The sequence below is a fragment of the Camellia sinensis genome, chromosome 1 (genome assembly GCF_055761805.1).
Source record: "Camellia sinensis isolate YWXY chromosome 1, ASM5576180v1, whole genome shotgun sequence".
In the NCBI taxonomy this organism is placed as follows: domain Eukaryota; kingdom Viridiplantae; phylum Streptophyta; class Magnoliopsida; order Ericales; family Theaceae; genus Camellia; species Camellia sinensis.
In genome coordinates this window covers 108,257,912-108,278,123 of record NC_138961.1, presented here as the reverse complement: position 1 = coordinate 108,278,123, position 20,212 = coordinate 108,257,912, and the positions used below count along the sequence as shown (strand labels likewise).

The following is a 20,212-nucleotide window of genomic DNA, read 5'->3' as shown; positions in this document are numbered from 1 at the left end:
CTTGAATAATTATTTGTACTATTAAATGACTAAATAATAAAATAGAATACAATACTCAACATAACTTTACAAATCCGATACAAGAAACGTAAAACCGGCTTCTAACTAAACTTTTCCTTGGTGCTCAAACTCTTCTCACCTAAGGGAGAGGGGTGAGCCATTGCCCAGTAAATAGTAATACAATAAAGTGGTAAATGAATGAACACTAACAAATTTTATCAAAACCAAGAACGTGATCATTTTGAACATAATATAGCTTTGCACATGAAAATAAAGCTTAACTTGCAAGCATATACATAGCGACGAACATTCTCAAGGAACTTCAAATCAAATACAAGGTGCCACAGTAGGTGGCGAAAAGCTCAGTTGGCAAGAGGTTATTGGCATGATTCCCAATAACAAACAGGTTCCAAGATGTCATCTTAATACATGATACAAAAATATATGATGTTCATTCATAGCAAAACAATAATTAGCTTTCATAAGCATACCATACGTTTGCATTTCGAATCATAGTTTTTAAGAAACACAACTTACTATACTACTACTCACAAATGGCTCCATAGACAAGGGTATAGACTTCTTCAAGCTTGACCTATACGAAAAGGAAACAAACATTGAAATACTAGATAACTTGTAAGCTTCTTATATTCACTTAAACGTATGATTTAGTAGTTCTCTTTTCTACTTATACATAATTCAAGTGGGTTTCTAATTATGTTAACCTTGTGTCCAGGTCTAAAACATGTATAAAAGTATCCAAAGAGAGAAAAATGAGTGAAAAGTAGTTCAGGACTTGCTAAATTTGGTCAGTCTGCTCAAGCGAACTTTCCACCACTTGAGCAGTGAAATGATTTCCCCAGAATTACAGGCCTGCAAACAAGATTCTGAGGACCCTCTCATGTTTGCTCGAGCGGTGCCCTAACTGCTCGAACGGTTAACCGACTTCTTCAAACTTAACCAACTTGCAAAACTCAAAGTATTGAGAGTTCAACATCTTCGCTTGAGCAGTCTTCATACTGCTCGAGCAGTCTGAAACAAAAACCTGCTGTATGAAAAATCCAGCCCTGTTCTAAGTGTTCTACCTACATTTTTCCTTGAGCTAGGCTTGTGAAACTTAATCTAAATCATGCAAAATCCTCAAAAAACTTGAAAATAAGATTGTTTTGTAAATCAAAAACATTAAAACTTCCTTCATTTTCAAGAATCAAGGATGAGACTTTGAAATTTTCCAAGTATTTGAGAAAACTCTCTTTTCATGCAATCTATCTCTTTCTTTCTTCCTAGCGAGGATTTCAGCCACCAAACTCATCAAAACCAAAGAAACAACCAAAAGTAGATGTCGAAATACATCAAGAACACCATAAACTATCTCAAACAAGGATGAATACCTAACTTTCTTTTTAATTCCTCACCTAGCTTAACTTTTCTTATTCTTTTCCATATTTCTCCATTTTTAAACCAAATTGATCCTAGTTTCTTCCAATTGTTAGATGTTAGGAGCGTTTACTACAAGAATTAGGGATGGATTCATACCTTAGAACACTTCTTGGTTGAGTTTTTGGTTGATTTTTCTTAACATTTTCCTTTTTCCCTTCTTTCTTTCTTTTCTCCTCCTTTCTCTCTTTCTTTGGACTTCTATAGGTTCTATACCTCTACAAAACTCATCTCCTTTTATTTGATTAGAACATAAGGCTTTATTCAGTGTGGCAAAAATCGTACAAGGTTACTGTTAAAATATTATTATTATTTGTTGGGTTATTATCAATTGTAATTATTCTATGCCTTAGGGCCCCTTTGTAATTATTAATATTTATTAATATAAAAAGGGGATGATATCACAATCATTTCCTAATCTTGGTATTCTCTAAAAATCATCATGGTATCAGAGCCTAACCCTAAAATCTAAACCCATCTACATCCATCCATACAGTTCTGTTACCCACCGAAGCAACCAATCACCCGCTAGAGATAACCCACTTCAGCAGCCGAGAAGGACCCAGGTTGTTGCAGCTGGGTTGATGTCAATCTAGGGCTTGAAAACCACCCTGGTTGGTCGCACAAGGGTTCGCAAATCACCCTGGTTGGTCGCCTTCAGTGCTGAAGGCCATCCTGGCTTTGCCGACCACTGCTACCGGCTCTTTTTGCCTAGCCGACTGCCACTGACAGCCTCTATGCCTCTTTGGCTTCATACGATAGCCTCTCTACTTCTCCCTCTGCTCGCCTCTCCCTTCTGCCGTCATATGTCTGTCGTATGTCTCTTGTTTCTGTCACCTCTCTCTTGTCGTTGACTAGGTCTTTGTTTGAGTCTTTGTATCTGTCGTCTCTCTCCGTAGTTTGAGTCTTTGTTTAAAAAAACAAAAACAAAAACAAAAACAAAAAGGAAAAAAATATATATAAGTTCTTAATTCTTTCTATTGTTTTTCCCTTCCACCACCATCTTCCGAATTTGTGATTGGCACTAGTTTTGTTGAGGGTTTGGTAACACAGTATCCAAGACAAATTTCACTAGTGTGTCCACTACTTCTTAGACACCTAGGAGTGAGAGTTTCATTATACGTACTACTATAATTAATAACCCCAACCCTAGTGTTAAAATCACCACCTCTCTATTTAATGGTCAGAACTATCTACCGTGGTCACAGAGTTTGACTATGTTTTTGAAGAACAGAGGGAATATGCGGTATGTTGATGGCAGGATATAGGCACCCAGCACCACTGGCCCGGGTTATGACCAATGGGAGATTACTAACTCTTTGATTATCAGTTGGCTTATTCATTTGATGGTACCAGAAATTAGCGAGAGCTACTTGTCTATGGAGACTGCCCAGGATGTTTGGGATGCTGTGGCTACCACCTATTCCCGCAAAGGAAATTTCTCACAGGAATTTGAATAGCGTCACTCTATTGAGAGCTCTGTTCAAGGGGAGCAAACGGTTCTTCAGTACTTCACCTTCCTCACCAACGGTTGGAAATGCCTTGATCACCTGCAGGACTATAAGCCTGTTTGCATTGCTAATTCAGTCGGGTATAGGAAGTTCATTGCATAGGAATGGGTCTTCAAGTTTCTGTCCAGTCTCAATGTGGAGTATGATCGCGTTCGCAGTCGGGTTCTAAGTATAGACATTCTTCCTTCACTTCAGGAGGCATTTGCCTATGTACAGAATGAAGAGAGTCGCCGGTCTACTATGATGTCTCTTGTCTCTACTGAGCGCTCAGCAATATTGTCTACCCCTAGAGATGGCCTCAGCCTGACTCCCATCCCTCTGTCTGCCACTAAGGAATCTATATTCTGTGATTAATGTAAAAAGCCATGGCATACTCGTGAGACGTGTTGGAAGTTTCATGGAACTCCATCTGGGGGTCGAGGTGATCAGTCTGGTTCTAGGGGAGGTCAGTCAAGCCAGTCTAGAGGACGTAGCTCTCATCCACGGGCTCACCAGTCTAGTGTCATTGATACACCTAATTCTACTTCCGCTTCCATTGGCCAGGCTTCTAATGGTCTATCTGGCATGACTACTCATGAGCTTGAGGATGTTCTACGCCACTTGCTGGACCGCCGGTCTTCTACTACTCTCAATACATCTTCCTCGTCGTTTGTCCGTTCAGATAACTTAGCCTCTTCTCCTCGTGTTTTCCTTTCTCATAAGTCTTTGCCCTGAATTATTGATTCTAATGCCTCAAAATCATATGTCTGGATCCTCTGACCTTTTCTCTGCCTGTAAGCCCTCTTTAGGTCAGGATAGATTTAGGATTGCAGATGGTACTGTTTCTTCTATTTCTGGGAAAGATTTAGTCCATGTCACTCCTACCATTCCTCTATCTTCTGTTCTCCATGTTCCCAATTTTTCTATTAACCTGTTATCCTTGAGTCGTATTACAAATGATTTGAATTGTAGTGTGACATTTTTCCTTGATCATTGTCTTTTTCAGGACCTTGTCACGAGGAGGACGATTGGCAGTGGTAGTGCAAAAAATGGTCTCTACTTCCTAAATCAACCGGACAAGCTTGCTCATTCTTCCACCATGAGTCCTACTACAAAAGATGATTTATGGTTGTGGCATCGGCGTCTTGGGCATCCTTCTTTTTATTTACTTAAGCATTTATTTCCATCTATTTTTGCAAACAATAATGTGTCTAAGTTTCTTTGTGAGTCTTGTCAACTTGGAAAACAACACAGAGCTTCTTTCGCTCACAGTTTTGATAAAAGTTTAGTTCATTTTTCATTAATACATTCTGATGTCTAGGGTCCATCTCGTGTTATATCTATGAAATGTCATCGATGGTTTGTTACATTTATTGATGATTTTTCTCGTACTGCTTGGGTGTATCTCATGAAAGACAACAGTGAGATTTTCTCTGTGTTCCACAATTTTTATAAGATGATTTGTACTCAGTTTGCAGCCACTGTCAAAATCTTCCGTTCTGATAATGGGAACGAATACATAGATTCTGGGTTAGGGCAATATTTTTCTGTCCATGGCATTATCCATCAAACCTCTTGCACCAATACCCTTCAACAAAATGGGGTGGCGGAACGCAAGAATCGTCATCTTTTTGACATGGCTTGGTACATGTGTTTTTCTATGAGTGTGCCTCGGTCCTACTGGGGCGACGCTATTTTCACTGCTGCCCATCTTATTAATCGTCTTCCTACCCAGGTCTTGCAAAAACAAGCTCCCCTTTAAGTCCTCCTAGGTTCTGAGTCCTTGTTTTCTATTCCTCCAAAAATATTTACTGTTTTGTCCATAATCACTCTGCTACTCGTGGTAAGTTGGACCCTCGCTCCCTCAAATGTGTTTTCTTTAGGTACTCTCCTACTCAAAAGGGGTATAAGTGTTATCACCCTCCTTCTCATAAATGGTTTGTGTCCATGGAAGTCACCTTTTTTGAGTCTTCTATTTCTTGTCCTCTTCGGTGTCACAGTCCTCCCTTTAAGGGGAGCCTTGTTGTGAAGTGATTCTTGTGATTCCTATGGTGGAACCAATTGTTCTTGCCCCACCACCTCTTACTGGGACTACAGAACCCAATGTCACCAAGGATAGGGAAGGGCAAGGGCAAGGGCAAGGGCAAGGGCAACTTTATGTCAGGGATAAAGACAGACATAAAGTTGACTGGATATAAGGGACCACTTTTGCTCACCCACTGCCATCTCCTGCTTTTGATGAGAGTCCAGGTAACTTTGAATCTCTTGAGTTCACTGATCTTAATACTCCTATTGATCTTGATGTTCCTATTGCCAAGAGAAAGGGTGTGAGATCTTGTACTCAACATCCTATCTCAAATTTTGTGTCCTACTCTCTCTTGTCATCCTCATATAGAGCTTTTGTGTCAAATATTTCCTCTGTTGGCATTCCTAACCATTTTCAGGATGCTGTTGCTACCTCTGAGTGGAAACTTGCCATGATTGAGGAAATGAAAGCACTTAGGAAGAATGGCACTTGGGAATTGACTGAGTTACCTAAGGACAAACGATCTGTGAGATACAAATGGGTGTATACTATGAAACACAAAACGGATGGTTCTATTGAGCGTTACAAGGTTAGACTTGTGGCAAAATGGTTCACTCAGACATATGGCGTTGACTATCAGGAGACTTTTGCACCCATTGCTAAGATGAATTCAGTTAGAGTACTTCTCTCTCTAGTAGCTAATCTAGATTGCCACTTCATCAGTTTGATGTAAAGAATGCCATTCTCCATGTGACCTCGAAGAAGAGGTATATATGGACATTCCCTTTAGCTTTGAGGATCATCAGATAGAGGATAAAGTATGTCAACTTAAGAAGTCATTCTATGGTGTCAAACAGTCTCCAAGGGCTTGGTTTGAGAGATTCACTCAGGCTATGCTTAAATATGGCTTCAAACAGAGTCAAACAGATCACACTTTATTTGTGAAAATTCCTCACGTGGTAAGACTACAGCGCTCATTGTTTATGTGGATGACATAGTTCTTACAGATGATGATAGTGAGGAAATTACCTCTGTTGAAGAAATATTTAGCGAGTGAGTTTGAAATCAAAGACTTGGGGAGCTTGAAGTATTTTCTGGGAATTGAAGTTGCTTGCTCAAAGGATAGGATATTTATTTCACAAAGGCAGTATGTGCTTGACCTGTTGAAGGAAACGAGGATGCATGGCTGTAAGGCTTGTGACACTCCACTAGAACCTAATTAGAAACTGGGGAATGATGAAGGGGAAGCAGCTGTTGATATATTAGCGATTAGTGGGTAAGCTCATCTATCTATCTCACTCCCGTCCTAATATTGTTGTTGCTGTCAGTGTGGTCATCAGATTCACTTCGAGGTTGTCATGAGAATTTTGAGGTATTTGAAGTTTGCTCCTAGTAAGGGTCTTTATTTTTCAAAACATGATCATCTTCGTGTAGAAGCCTATACAGATGCTAACTGGGTTGGGTCAGTAACTGATTAGAGATCGACTTTAGGGTATTACACCTTTGTTAGAGGCAACCTAGTTACTTGGAGGAGTAAGAAACAGAATGCAGTTGTCAGGTCAAGTGCAGAAGCTCAGTTTAGAGCTATGGCACAAGGGGTGCGTGAGCTGTTATGGATCAAGTTATTGTTGAGTGATCTTGGTAATGATCAGACGGACTCCATGCAGTTATACTGTGACAATAAGGCCGCCATCAACATTGCTCACAATCCGGTTCAACATGACAGGACAAAGCATGTTGAGATTGATTGTCATTTCATTAAGGAGAAACTCACTAGTGGCACAATTTGTACTCCATTTGTGCATACTGGTGAACAACTCACTGACATCCTCACCAAGGGAGTTAGGAGTAAACCATTGCATGACATCCTAGGCAAACTGAGCATGAGAGATATCTTCGCACCAACTTGAGGGGAGAGTTAAAATATTATTATTATTAGTTGGGTTATTATCAATTGTAATTATTCTTTGCCTTAGGACCCCTTTGTAATTATTAATCTTTATTAATACAAAAAGGGGATGATATCACAATCATTCCCTAATCTTGGTATTCTCTGAAAATCATTAGTTACTAGGTTCATTAATTCACTAATCTTGTTTATTTAGTTTAACTAATCTAGGTTAGGACTAATTAATTGTGAGGTTTATACTTAATCCTACTTAACTTAATTAATCCCAATTAAGGTTCACTATTCACGCTTAATTAACACTAATCCTGATTAGTAAAATTTTTATTATATGAGTTGATCAAGCACATTAGACTAGGATCATTAAGCTCCTCAATTAGTACTAAAGCTCATGCTATGATTCTCAAATCAAGTCTTAAGTCTTCCCCTAACTCTTTAATAATAAATATTTATATTCTTGGATTATCTTATTAAAACATATTTCTATTTCCAATTTGTCTGAAGTTTATTCATTGATCATAAATATTCCAAAGTTCTTCTTCTTATTCTTTCCTCAAAGCTTTCTAGCTATTTACTTTTATTCATTATTTTAAATATTCTACATATTGAAATAATTAATTTGACATAGGATATTTAAAGTTGATTATTACTATAATTAATTTGGGGTATCTCACAATTACGCTTCAACAAGTGGGCCGTGTGTACCCTTTTCCAGGATGGTTCACCTGTTATACAAATGGTCTCATGGGATGTAACAACCCACTAGGTTTGGCTCACTCCTAAATCTTAGGAAATAGCCATATGACCTAGGAACATAGGGAGATAATGGTGACATGGAAGAGAGAATCATAACCTATGAACATGGGGATAATGGTGTCAAGGAAGAGAGAATGCAGGATGTCATGCAAGAATTCAACACCAATTATCCACAAATGCAGCCCCTTTTCCAAGATGGTTCAACCGTTATACAAATGCTCCCATGGGATGTAACAAACCACCAGGTTTGGCTCACTCTTAAATCCTAGGAAATAGTTACTTGACCTACAAACATGGGATAATGGTGACATGGAAGGGAAAATGCAGGATGTCATGCAAGAATTCAACATTAACTATTCACAAATGCAGCAAGTGATCAGTTTCAGATATGGAATCATGGGACACATGGCAAGCAATCATGGGACCTTGACGGAGAAAGCTGGATCGAATAAACTGCCATCGGCAACAACTATAAATACCCAAGAAGTGATCATGGCAAACGGTCTAGTACCAACCAAACAAAAAGATTATTTTCATACTTCAATTTGGCCCAGCGCCTTTATCTTTTACATTTCCTAGTTTCACTAACTTAGAATGTCTTAACTTATTCATTTCAATTTATTCAAGCCTATAAGCTACTATACTTCCATTCATCAATAGAATAGTTTATTTTGTCTTTCATGTCATATGAGTACTGCACTCACTCACACGTAAGAAATAGTTAAGCCCTCTTCATTGAGGCGAAGAAAGAACCTCGATGGTGTTTCCCCTTTCATCACCAACTTTCGTTGGTATTAGAAGTTAGATTGAGCGCATCACTCACTTTAGATCGCAGTCCTGCATTTCCATTTTGCAAGTTAGTTGTTGTTTTTAGCATAAACAGTTTTACATTGTCTTGCATTGCAGTTATCACACATGAGGGCTTGGCCGGTTTCACTGAACTGGCTCCGGGTTGAGCGGATGATGGGTTTAACCGTGGCTTTATCTCGTTTTAAGAAAATAAGTCGGTTTTCAAGTTAGAATGGGTTTTAGGGTCTATCCGGACCGGAACTTGAACCGGTCAATGGGTTGACCGGTCGAATTAGCCAGCCCAATCCGGTTTTAAAAACAGCGCTCTAGATCTCACCATGGGTTGGCCCATGATTACAGATGGCCGGCCCACATGTGGGTCATTTTTGACAACCTAAGGACTTGATTCTATCTTGGTCAACCAACCTATCTGGATAGTTGCTGGTTGTTAAGATATGTAGTATTTTTTGTATTAATGATGGAGGGCAGTTTAGTCATTTACTTCTATTTATTAGGATAATCATTGTTTATTAGGTTTCTTTGTATTTTTAGTGGGTATTATTATGCAATAATAGCAGTGCATAGCAATTCACATGCCGATGAATCTCTCCCATAGCAACTCACATGCCGGTGAAGAACTTCCATAGCATCCTTGCTTCCACGGCTTCAAGACTTGTCCACTATGCTCTCCAAAGTGTTAGTGGCTTGGACTCTAACTAAGGCACACATTACATAGCTATGAAATTGCCAACCTATGCTAGTCCTACCACTAACACGAGAAATTAGTATTTTTGGCCAAAAGCCAGTTTTGATTTATAAAAAAATAACTAAATAAATAAATAAATGATTTCTCTAAAATATCACACAAGTATGATATTCCAGAATCCAGTTTGTCCAGAAAACCTCACCTATAAGCTTTGGTTCCATTAGTTTCTTACATCTGCAGGGTTCTGTGATAATGAAACATGTATGATATTCGTATCTCCTCTGAAAGTTGACTAAACTGTTAGTGATTGAAGTGAAGTCAAAGTTTGACAGAGTTTTATATTATTTTATTGTCCTTTAATATGATTACAATAGTTTGAATGACATTTTTACAGCATTTAGAGTGAAGTCAATGTGTACAAATTAAATGGAATTATTTATGTGTACAAATTATTATTTTCTAAGGTTTGACCCATTATCAAATATGTTTTACTGTCCAAAAGAAGGAAATTGACAATTGATTAACAAAAAAAAGAAAGTAATTTTTTTTTTTTTTTTTTTTTTTAACTGTAAAGGTTTCAGAGGCTGGGGAAAATTTCAGTGTTGGACAGAGGCAACTATTGAGTCTTGGGAGAGCATTGTTACGCAGATCAAAAATTCTTGTTCTTGATGAAGCCACGGCAGCTGTTGATGTTAAAACCGACTCACTTATCCAGAGAACCATTCGAGAAGAATTCAGATCACGCACAATGCTCATCATTGCTCATCGACTTAATACTATTATAGATAGTGATCGAATTCTGGTGCTTGATGCTGGTCAGGTGTGCCCTCACATTGAACATTCATCAGTCTTTGAGTTGGAGTTGTTTTGTATGAATGTCAGTAGTAAGAAATTGTCAACACCTATTTTTCAGGTTATGGAATATGATGCCCCGGAGAAACTATTGTTGAATGAAGCAAGTGGTTTCTCGAAGATGATTCAGAGTACAGGGGCTGCAAACGCTCAGTATTTACACAGCTTAGTACTCGGAGGAGGAGGAGAGAATAAGTCCTCGGGAGAAGAGATATTTAACGGGCAGCAGAGGAGACGGGTAGCCTCTTCCCACTGGGCTGCTGCTACGCAGTTTGCACTTGGTGTTTATATGGCTTCCTCACAGAATAGCCTTCTTCAACCGCCCTTGGAAATGATGGAAGATGAGAACAATATCGTCAAGAAAACTAAGGATGCGGTTGTAACCCTTCAGGAAGTTTTACAAGGGAAACATGATGAAGTCATCGAAAAGGCGCTAGATCAATACCAGTTTCCTAGTGAAAGATGGTGGTCAGCTCTCTACAAGGTCATTGAAGGTACTAAGATGCATACATGCATACACACATCTGCACTAATTCTACAAGTGGTGTGCTTTTTTTTATTTTATAAAACAAATAGTAAAAATTTAAGTGAATTTGCACAACAATGTTTGGATGCCCATTATGTTTTATTCATTGCCAGATGCAATAGAGGTTGATTTGGCTAATTGTTATGTTCTATGTTGCCTATTATACTATTATTAGTAATGAAATTGGATGAATATGGAATCATTTTGTATAAGAACTAAGATAAAACTGAATAGGCCCCCGGCAACCTTGCAACTAGCATGATTTTCTTTGATTAATTAATCTTAACTATTTAATGACTGTTCACTTTGTGGCGATATATTCTACACATAATTTGGAAGGGCAAAATTCACTTTATCCCGTTACGGCTTGAGCTTGGAGCACTTTAACTCCCTATGGTTCAAATATAGCAGGCAACTCCCTCATAATTTTGGACTAAACTCCAATAGTTAGTTAAAATTAACAAAAGGTGTAATGCACTTGCCTGCTTTGAAAGTGGATATAATTTTTTAAAAAACTAAAGTAAAATAAAAATGCAAAAAGCCATTTTTACCCTTCATCTTCATCATCTACCTTCAAACCCTAAAAATTCTAATTCTATAAACTCTAACCCTAGCACTAATACCAACCACCGCTGCAGCCCCCTCCCTCCTTCCCCCACGTCCTTGCCTCTCCCCGACCTCTCCTATCACCGCCTCCTTCCTCCTGAATTCACACACAATTTCGGCCATAGCTACAATTTACACTTATAATAGTCCCTTACACAACCATGGGTTGCACAGTCACGGTTCTACACCTCGCACAGCCACGTTTCACACCATGTTTCTTCTTTCAATTATTGGGTTTAGTTATAGGCATATTTCAATTTCCAGATATATATACATATGTATAACTTTAATGTTGTGTGTATATATGCATAGTTTTCATGAGACATATATGTATTTATTTTTAAAATTATTTTATGTATATTTTTTATCCATTAAAATAAATGGTGGCAATTGGGTTGAATACAATAGTGATAATGGTTTATTTTTTGTTAATAAAGAAAGAGACGGAAGACAATGATGAGGGTATAAAGGTCTATTTTTCATTTTCCATTAACAGCGTTTACAGTGCAGCTTGGTCCAAAACTACGAGGGAGCTCTCAGCCTATATTTGAATCATTGGGGGTAAAATGCTTCAAGATCAAACCACAATGGGTAAAGTGAATTTTACCCAATTTGGAAAGATATATTTTTTCCCTCATGCCAGTTAAGATGTTAATCCAAAATGACACTGTTCTAAATTACTAGCATTGTCTTGTTAGTTCTCGCTGAGCTCTTTAGTAAATTTATTTTCTTTGGCAACAGCATAGATGGAAACCACCAATAGGAGGCAATGTCCTTTCACTGTTCTTTTTCTTTTTTTGTTTCCTAATCTAAAATTGGCCTTTTTTTGTGTGTTTATTTCAGGTCTTGCTATAATGAGCAGATTGGCTCACAATGAGGTTCAACGATTAGAAAACAATTTTGAAGACGGATCATCTGGTTGGGACCATGTTGAAATGTAGGGAGCAAATATTAATCTAATTACATGGGAACTCTCAATAATTAAAATTAGAGAATATTTATGTAGACAATCAATATCCTGATAATATAACTATATATATACATTATTATGTAAGTAATATGGATATTTGTGCCTTGTGGCACAACTGCATCCCCATATCCATCTGTCTACAGTCCTGAAGGCTCTTCTTTCTTCCCCATGTTGTTAGAGGAGCTTTGTAACATTATTTGAGAGAATAGTCACTCAAACCAGCATGTTAAGGTTGATTGGCCCTAGATATATTGTAAGGGTGCTTCTAAATGCATCCCATTTTTATGTTTGGACAAGGGTAATTTCATTTGCACATCATATTTGTTTAAAAATTAATATCTGAATTATATAAATTGTGTATTGAGATATAGTGTTGCATGCAAATCGAATTACCCTGGACACACTAAGTTTAATAATTTTTCTATGGGTAATTCTATTTACACAACATAATTTCTTTCTTACGCCCCCCTTCTTTTTACAAAAATTTGAAATTTTTCTAATTTTCCAAACCTAACTCACATCCACCATCATCTCCAACCATTGTCTCAACCCCATATGTGTGATACCCATGTCCCGTAATATGTTAATTGTCTCAACCCACTGAGTTCGAAATGATCAACTCAGTGTGCAACTCAGATTCAAGGCTTCGCAGGAGATCGCAAAAATCAGTTAGGTTCGTAAGGCTGATCTGATGATTGTGACACTAGAATCTACTTAGAGTTGAAGGTCAAACTGCAACTAAACTTGGATTCAAAGTTGTGGACAATGCCTGTACCCCATTTGAAGTCTAGATTCATAATAGTGTACCTTTATTTGAACCACAAATGCAAGAACGAATTCAAGAATGAAGATCTTTAGCAAGGAGTTAGATCACAAATTGAGGGTTTCAATTTGTCAAGAAATCAGATCACAAGCACAGATCGATTGAAGGTTCTCAGACAGAATTTTGTTTTTAACTCAGCAAAGTTGACAAACTAGGCCAGAACAGAAGTTGATTTACCAGAACAGAGGTCAATCTAGGGTTACGATGTGAACCTAGTTGCTGTTAACCAGAAACAAACAGGAATCCTTCTTCATCCAGTTGAAATTGATGATCAATGGGCAAGAACCAGGTTAGATTCTCCGGCTCTGATACCAAAATGATGAAACCAATCAAGAAAGAGACCAAAATGATGAAACCAATCGAGAAAGAGATTTCATTAGAGAGAGAAAATCCCAAAATGGGTACAAGAGCTCTCAAGCTCTGAAATATTCAATGTCAAAATATCATAAAACTGAATACTAGAAGCCTAATCTTATATTTATAGGATAAAGACCCAACTAACTCTAACTAACTCTTATGGTGCTAAACATAACAACCATACTAACTCTAACTAACTCCTATGGTGCTAAACATAACAACCATACTAGTTCTAACTATATCATGATCTCATGCCATTATGCAAGGACAGGAAGGCCATCAATGTAGGTGCTTTTATCCCTCATAATTCCTTCTTTGCTACCATTAAAATTTGTAAATAAGAAATTGTAATTTTTGTCACAAAAATAGGTAGTTTTTGAAATGAATAATAGGGAAACTTCCCTAAATAAAACAACCATGAAATTCAAAAAAGATGGAAGCTTTCGTGAATATATAAATTGTTAACTTACAGGTCGGGTAGGTGCAGCGGCATATAAGCGTCCAAATCTGGTGGAGTTGCAACCAATCCATGCATAGATCTATAGAAATAAAAGAAAACAATTGTCATTAATCTAAATGATACTTGATTTTTCGATTTTACAAACTCTAATCCAGTATCAATTTTAATTAATCCATTTGGTGATATAACCATACATACAATCCAATTATGTCAAGACATGATCTATGCAGCCTTACATGGCATATAAAAACTGTACAATATCTAAATAATCACATAACCTTGCATATTATTTTTCTTTTCCCTTTTATTTATTTTTTTCTTGATAAGTAGCACTAATTTATTTGTCCACATGGAAACACCCCATGTCAATTAGAAAAAACAAAAACAAAGCAATGCTTCTTAACAACAACAACAACAACAACAACAAGAGAGAGAGAGAGAGAGGAAAAAGGACCAGACTTGTGCTAAAACAACTATCCCTGATCAGGTATTACAATCAGTCGAGAATAGAAAGCATTTTCACTTATCACAAAATCAATTGAGTATCAGCATTACATACATACAAACATATTCTAATTTTGTATTCCCGGCTGACTTTGAAAATTATTGTTTCTCACCTATAGCTAAAATAATATTAAAAAAATCCAATTTATCCCCTCTTAAATTTCATATATGCCCTTAAATCTTCTATAACTCCCATTTTCTTTTTCATTTTTCAATAAAATCCTACAATTTGACCCCCTTTAAATGTTTATTTTGCTGAAAAATTACTTACACAATTTCACATCTCTCCCATCGATGATAATATTAGTAAGCACCATAGGAATAATTAATACTAACTATTTCAATTACAAAATTGTGAACATAAAGAGTGACAAAACCTAACCTGTTTGTGAAAACATATGATCTGAAAATGAAGGGTAACATCCTCTAACACCTCAATGAAGCACGTGACCTGCACACCACCACCATCACCATTGTTGGAGTTGATAACCTCGGAGCTTCCATCTGAAGATGTTCCCCCTCCTCTGATTCCCAAACCACCTACTCCTTCCACCACCACATCAACCGACACTTCTTCTACTCCCGCCGCAAGCCCACAACGATGCTTCGTCAACTCAACATCCAACCCTTCACTCCCCATTTTCACACACACTTCACGGAATTCGGAGCTTTTAATTGAGATGTTTTTAATGCATAAACTTGAATTTCACTGAGTTGGGATGAATTGTGCTAGGGTTTTGCGATTATATCCTCGTTGCAGAGTATAGAGAGGCCGATTTATTTAGGGTGACTTATTGGAAAAGAAATGTTTCCTGCAAAAAACAAAAAAAAAATTTTTTTTTTTAAATAATGATATTAACATTTTTTTTTATTATCATACTAATAAGAGTAAGAGCATCTCCAACAGTTCATCTTTTTTTTTATAATCAAATTTGAGTAAAAACTTTATTTGATATCAGTGAAATGGACTCGAAGAATATTATTGCTGAACTTAATAATGGTAAATTGGACGGAAACAACTATGATATCTGGCACAGGAAGGTTCAGTACCTTCTCAATGAGCAAGAGTTGCTCAACCATTTGACCAACATCATGGCCATTCCTAAGGCAAGGAACACAACGCAACATCGTCGTGACCACGATGCCTATGCAAACGGGTTTAAGAGGGATAGGAGTATGGGCTTTACCTTGTTGAGCTGCATGAATTTGAGAAATTCCCAACTGCCAAAGAAATGTGGGATCAATTGCGCTTAAAGTATGAAGGCACGGCAGCAACTAGGTTGCGTGCCCTTACATTGAAGTTCAATCAATTTGTGATGGACCCAAAACATACTATGGCTGAGCACCTTAAGGTGATGTCTGCCATAATTAAAGAGAAGAAGGTAGCTGACAATGATCCCACTAATGAGCAATAGATTTTGTCAGTCATCAGATCCCTACTTGACCCTTCGTGGGGACGTGTGAAATTGGTGCTCACGCACAATGAGGGAATCAAAACTTTTGATGACATTTCTTGACACCTTGAGCTCGAGGCAGATGGCAAAGATGCAAACTACTCTGCTACACTTGTCGCTAAAGCTGGAAAGCACAAGAGATACAAGCCTCAGCGCAAATGACAACAAAAAAAGAGTAGACAAGTAAAGGCTAAGAATCTGGTGCCAAGAGATGGCAGAGTAACCAAGCGTCGCAGTGGCAAGCGTGCTGGAAAGAATGATAGGTCCAAACTCAAATGCTATAACTGTTGATAAAAGGGTCACTTCACTCAAGAGTGTACTGAGCCGAAGAAGGTACACCTTATTACTAGCTGTCTAAATATATTTGTTTGTTCACATGTTTTTATTGATCACTCTCTCTTTGGTTGGATTGTAGACACGGGAGCAACCAAACATGTAACTAGAGATCAGGCTAGATTTGTAGATTATCATCGGATACCAGTTGGTAGGAATTATGTAATAGTGGGAAATGGAGCTTAAAAAGAAGTCTCAGGAGTTGGTAGCTTTCAGCTCAAGTTGCGTACTGGGGGGCAACTTGCTCCTTCATGATGTGCTTTATGCACCCACTCAGTGTTTTGAAAAGCGCGCTTAGGCGCACGCCTAAGCTTAAGGCGAGGCAAGGCGCAGCTTTGCGCCTCAGGCATGGTGAGGCGAGGCAACATAGGGGAAGGGCTGCCTAGGCGATGAGGCGAGCGCCTTATTACGAAGCACAAGGCGAGCGCCTTGTGCGCCTCGGCTTTCTGTGTGGATACCCACATGGGATGAAATCACATTTACATTATAAAATTTTCAAAACGTGAGTCAAAAGAGCAAAAACATTAAATTAAAAAAAAAAAAAACCTAGTGGAGAAGAAGAAGATGACGCGACGAGTACACGCCACGCCACGTAGGTTCTGCTCTCTTCTCCTCTTCTTCTCTTCTCTACTTCTCTTCTCTCTCTGCTTCTTCTCTTCTCTTCTCTTCTCTTCTCTTCTTTCATCGTCTCCTCTCTCGCTTTTGTGTGTGTGTGTGTGTGTCTCTCTCTCTCTCTCCTCTCCCTTTCTTTATCTTCGCGATTCATATATATATATATATATATAATATTATATAATACCTATTATATACTATATTTTTTTTATCAGCACCTATTATATAATATATAATATATATTATACTTACAGATATTAGATAATATATATAAAATATAATTGATTCATATATATATAATATTATACAATATCTATTATATAATATATAATATACTTATAGATAATATGTAAAATATAATATATACTTATACATAGTAATAAAAAAAAATACACATATATACAAAATAAAATAAAAAAATGAACTGAAACACATTATTTAAAAAATATAATAAATAAATAAAATAATATATATATATTTAAAAAATTAATTATTTTTTTTCTTCTTCTCTTCTTATTAAAAAAATTAATAATATACATATTAAATATTTGCTAATGTTGAAAATTGTGCTATATTAATATTTTGCTTAACTTCTATAACTTGCGCTTCGCTTTGGTGAGACGCGCGCCTCGATGCTTAGGCTCCAGGTGACCTTGGCGCCTCGATGCGCCTAGAGCTTTTTAAAACACTGCACCCACTATCCGATGTAATCTGCTTTCAGTTTCAGCATTTTTGAAGTTAGGTTTTTCTTTTCATTTTGAGGACATTAGTTTGTCAATTTATCTTGGTAGAACATTTTATGGTCATGGTAATTTGAGAGATGATTTCTTTATGTTAGATTTAGAATCAAAATCGAATAATAATTCCCTTATTTGTGTAGCATCTTCTTCTTCTTCTCACTACTACAAAATCATAAATAGATCACGGATTTTAAGTGTGATGTATGTTATTTAATTATGGATTTTTTATTTTGCCAAAGTGTGATCTTTGAAAGTGTGATTGTTCAGGGTCATTTTTTATCATACTTTTTGACCGTCATTAAAAGATAATTTCATCACATGTTTTGACCGTGATAATAAACATTTAGATCACGAATTTTAAGTGTGATCAATAACTAATAAAACCTGAGATTAATCCATGATTAATAGTGAGATAAGATCACAGTTATATGCATTTCTCATCACGATTAGTACATGTGATAAAAAAAAAAAAAAGTTCGACCACAAAATGTGACTATCAATCACAACATATCAACCGTGATTAAAATCCAAACAAAACTAATATCTAAAATATAATCAATATTATTTGTACAAAAATTTCCTTTAAAACAAATTTCCTTTGAATCACAACATTGACCACATATGAATAGCTAATAATATCATATATTTCATAAATGAAAGTCTAATGTTGGAAAAATATATACAAAGAAAGTTCAGGAATAAAAGGTTTTTTAATGTGATTACACAATAAAAATCTCATTAAAAAAATGAAAAAAAAAATTAAGAATAGGCCAATTTATAGGAAAAAAGGGAAAAAATAATATATAGATGCAATATGGTATAATACAAAGAGTAGGGAAAGAGCTTGAAATTCTTATAACAAGCGTAAAAAACAATTAGCAGAAATTGTAAGCAACTCTAGGAAAACATATGTAGATGCATATGGTATAATATAAGAAGAAGAAAAAGAAGAAGAAGAAGAAGAAGAAGAAGAAGAAGAAGAAAAAAAGGGGGCCAGTTAATAGGAAAAAAAGTAATGATACATTATACATTCAACTTAGAAGCTGTGGATAAATGAACAATATAGATGTGGCAATCATATAAGCCTAATTAGATAAAGAACTCGAAAATCAACACCATTATATCCCACCCCCCAACCCCCACCCCCCACCCCACCCACCCCCGGGGAAAAAAAAGGCCCTTTGACAAAGAAACAAAAAGAGGAATCGCACAAGGAGAAAAGAAACGAAGGCTCCTAAAGATCAATTTCCTGGATGATTCCAAAACAAAGTAAAAAATGACAGATAAATCAATAGCTGCTAATTCTTAACCATATGGAGAACAAGGCAACAATGGGTTAAGGCTATCACAACTCAAAATCAACAATACCCTACAAAAAAAATACTAAGCCAAACTTAGTTTAAGATGTTAGTGCTCGAACATCAACATTATTCACATTAGTGACAATTAAATAGATTAAGTTATAAGCAAAATATCAATAGATAGCACTCATGACAGGGCGAAAGAGAAAACTAACCAAAACTGGATCTCCTTTTGTTGAATTGACAATGGTGTTCATATGGGAAATAGCATCAGCCTTATCTTCCTGCAATGGTGAAAAATAATGAAGAAAAGTTAATGAATTATATGCTCAGTAAAGACTATTGAAACATTTAATATTGCTGCAGCTACACTACATGAGAAACAGCTAGCAAGCAATATAGAGCACATATTGGGATTCAAGTTTACTCTTTGAAATGATATGAGCCTTTCCTGAATAAGTTGTGTTTGAATCCCAATATGTTTCCCAAGTAAGTTTAATGGATGAATCCCAAATTTTTCCCTGAGAAAGTTTAATATTTGATATGTTATATAGGTCTTCCCTCAATCTGCTCCTCATGAATTTTATATAAGTAGTCAATTGCATTTTATTATCAATCCATTACTTGCATAAATCTTTTTTAAAAATAACTGAGTGAGGAAAGAAATGGGGCAATTTTATTTTATTTTATTTTTTTTGTTTTATCACTAAATTTTAAGGAATTAGAATACAAATCTACCATGTTTCAAAATGTGCATTCCCAACTGAAAATCACAATGAACTTTTCAGTAACTTTCGTCATCACTATAACAGTTTAGGGGTGTGAAAAATTAGGGATTTTTGTTGTATGAGAACAATAGTTTTTCTATGAATTTGGAGATTCAATCACAGATGACAAATTAGGTAAAATCATGTGGTTCTTATTCTCTACAAAGACAAATTTTTATCAGACCTTTCCAAATAGTTCTTGAAAACTGAAGCATATATATATATATATAAATAAATGTGTTCACCTTCGCAATGTTGTGTGAGGCTAAGATGGTGGCTACCGTAGTTGTTGCGATCGAGATGTAGACGAAGGGTCGCTAAGGAGGGAAGAGCAGCGACGGTGGTGAGGAGTGTGGGTGTCGATGAAAAGGAAGAGGCAAAGTTTCTGCTGTGGTCGCGGTGGAGAAGTGAGAGAGAGAGAGCGAGGCACAGATTGTGCTGGAAGGAAAGAAATAGTAGGAAGTTTCTTGGTGGTAAACATAGGTCAAGTTAACCACCCATTAATCTTAGGACAAGTTTGGTAAGATGTCAAAAAGTTAAAAAATTATTCAAAAAATTAAAAAATTATCATTATTTATCAAAAGTCAAAAATTATGATTGCATAATTTTCAATTTCAATTTTAATTTTTTTCTACATACTAATTTATATAATTTTTTAATACATATTTTCTCATAAAAAGTCAAAGAGTTAATCCAAACATCCATATTTTTTTCTCAATTTTTTATTCTAAAAAGATAAAAAGTACATTTATTTAGGACATCTCAAACAACCACTTACTAGCGGTCGGACACATGAT

The 20,212-nt window shown here is 36.4% G+C and overlaps 1 protein-coding gene and 1 pseudogene across 4 annotated transcripts in view; one reads left to right on the top strand and one right to left on the bottom strand.

Annotated features, from left to right (window-relative positions):
* The window catches only part of LOC145789350 (ABC transporter C family member 1-like), a 132,600-nt pseudogene extending 120,221 nt beyond the window's left edge, over positions 1 to 12,379 (top strand). Inside the window, exons 24-27 of the transcript XR_014337009.1 lie at positions 9,685 to 9,930; positions 10,024 to 10,456; positions 11,591 to 11,685; positions 11,938 to 12,379. The product of XR_014337009.1 is annotated as an ABC transporter C family member 1-like (transcript). The remainder of the gene's footprint in view (positions 1 to 9,684; positions 9,931 to 10,023; positions 10,457 to 11,590; positions 11,686 to 11,937) is intronic.
* On the bottom strand, positions 266 to 19,857 carry LOC114259629 (uncharacterized). Of its 3 annotated transcripts, XM_082881774.1 has the most exons (5): positions 19,661 to 19,857; positions 18,864 to 18,932; positions 14,591 to 15,020; positions 13,715 to 13,783; positions 266 to 595 (listed from the first exon to the last, which is right to left on the bottom strand). In XM_082881774.1, exons 3-5 carry the CDS (start codon positions 14,846 to 14,848, stop codon positions 545 to 547), a joined length of 378 nt encoding a protein of 125 aa, XP_082737900.1. In that variant the 5' UTR covers positions 14,849 to 15,020; positions 18,864 to 18,932; positions 19,661 to 19,857; the 3' UTR covers positions 266 to 544. The 3 variants fall into 3 exon arrangements, 2 of the variants coding, with proteins under 2 accessions (XP_082737900.1, XP_082737903.1); XR_014337033.1 differs by lacking the exon at positions 14,591 to 15,020; XM_082881777.1 differs by lacking the exon at positions 18,864 to 18,932.
* Positions 19,858 to 20,212: the final 355 nt, after the last annotated feature.

Excerpts from the sequence above, each read along its gene's own strand:
- LOC114259629 (XM_082881774.1), bottom strand. The coding sequence starts at position 14,848 with ATGGGGAGTGAAGGGTTGGATGTTGAGTTGACGAAGCATCGTTGTGGG. Across the intron at positions 13,784-14,590 it reads TCATATGTTTTCACAAACAG|ATCTATGCATGGATTGGTTG; the intron begins GTTAGGTTTTGT and ends TTATTTCTATAG. Across the intron at positions 596-13,714 it reads CCGCTGCACCTACCCGACCT|GTCAAGCTTGAAGAAGTCTA; the intron begins GTAAGTTAACAA and ends CTTTTCGTATAG.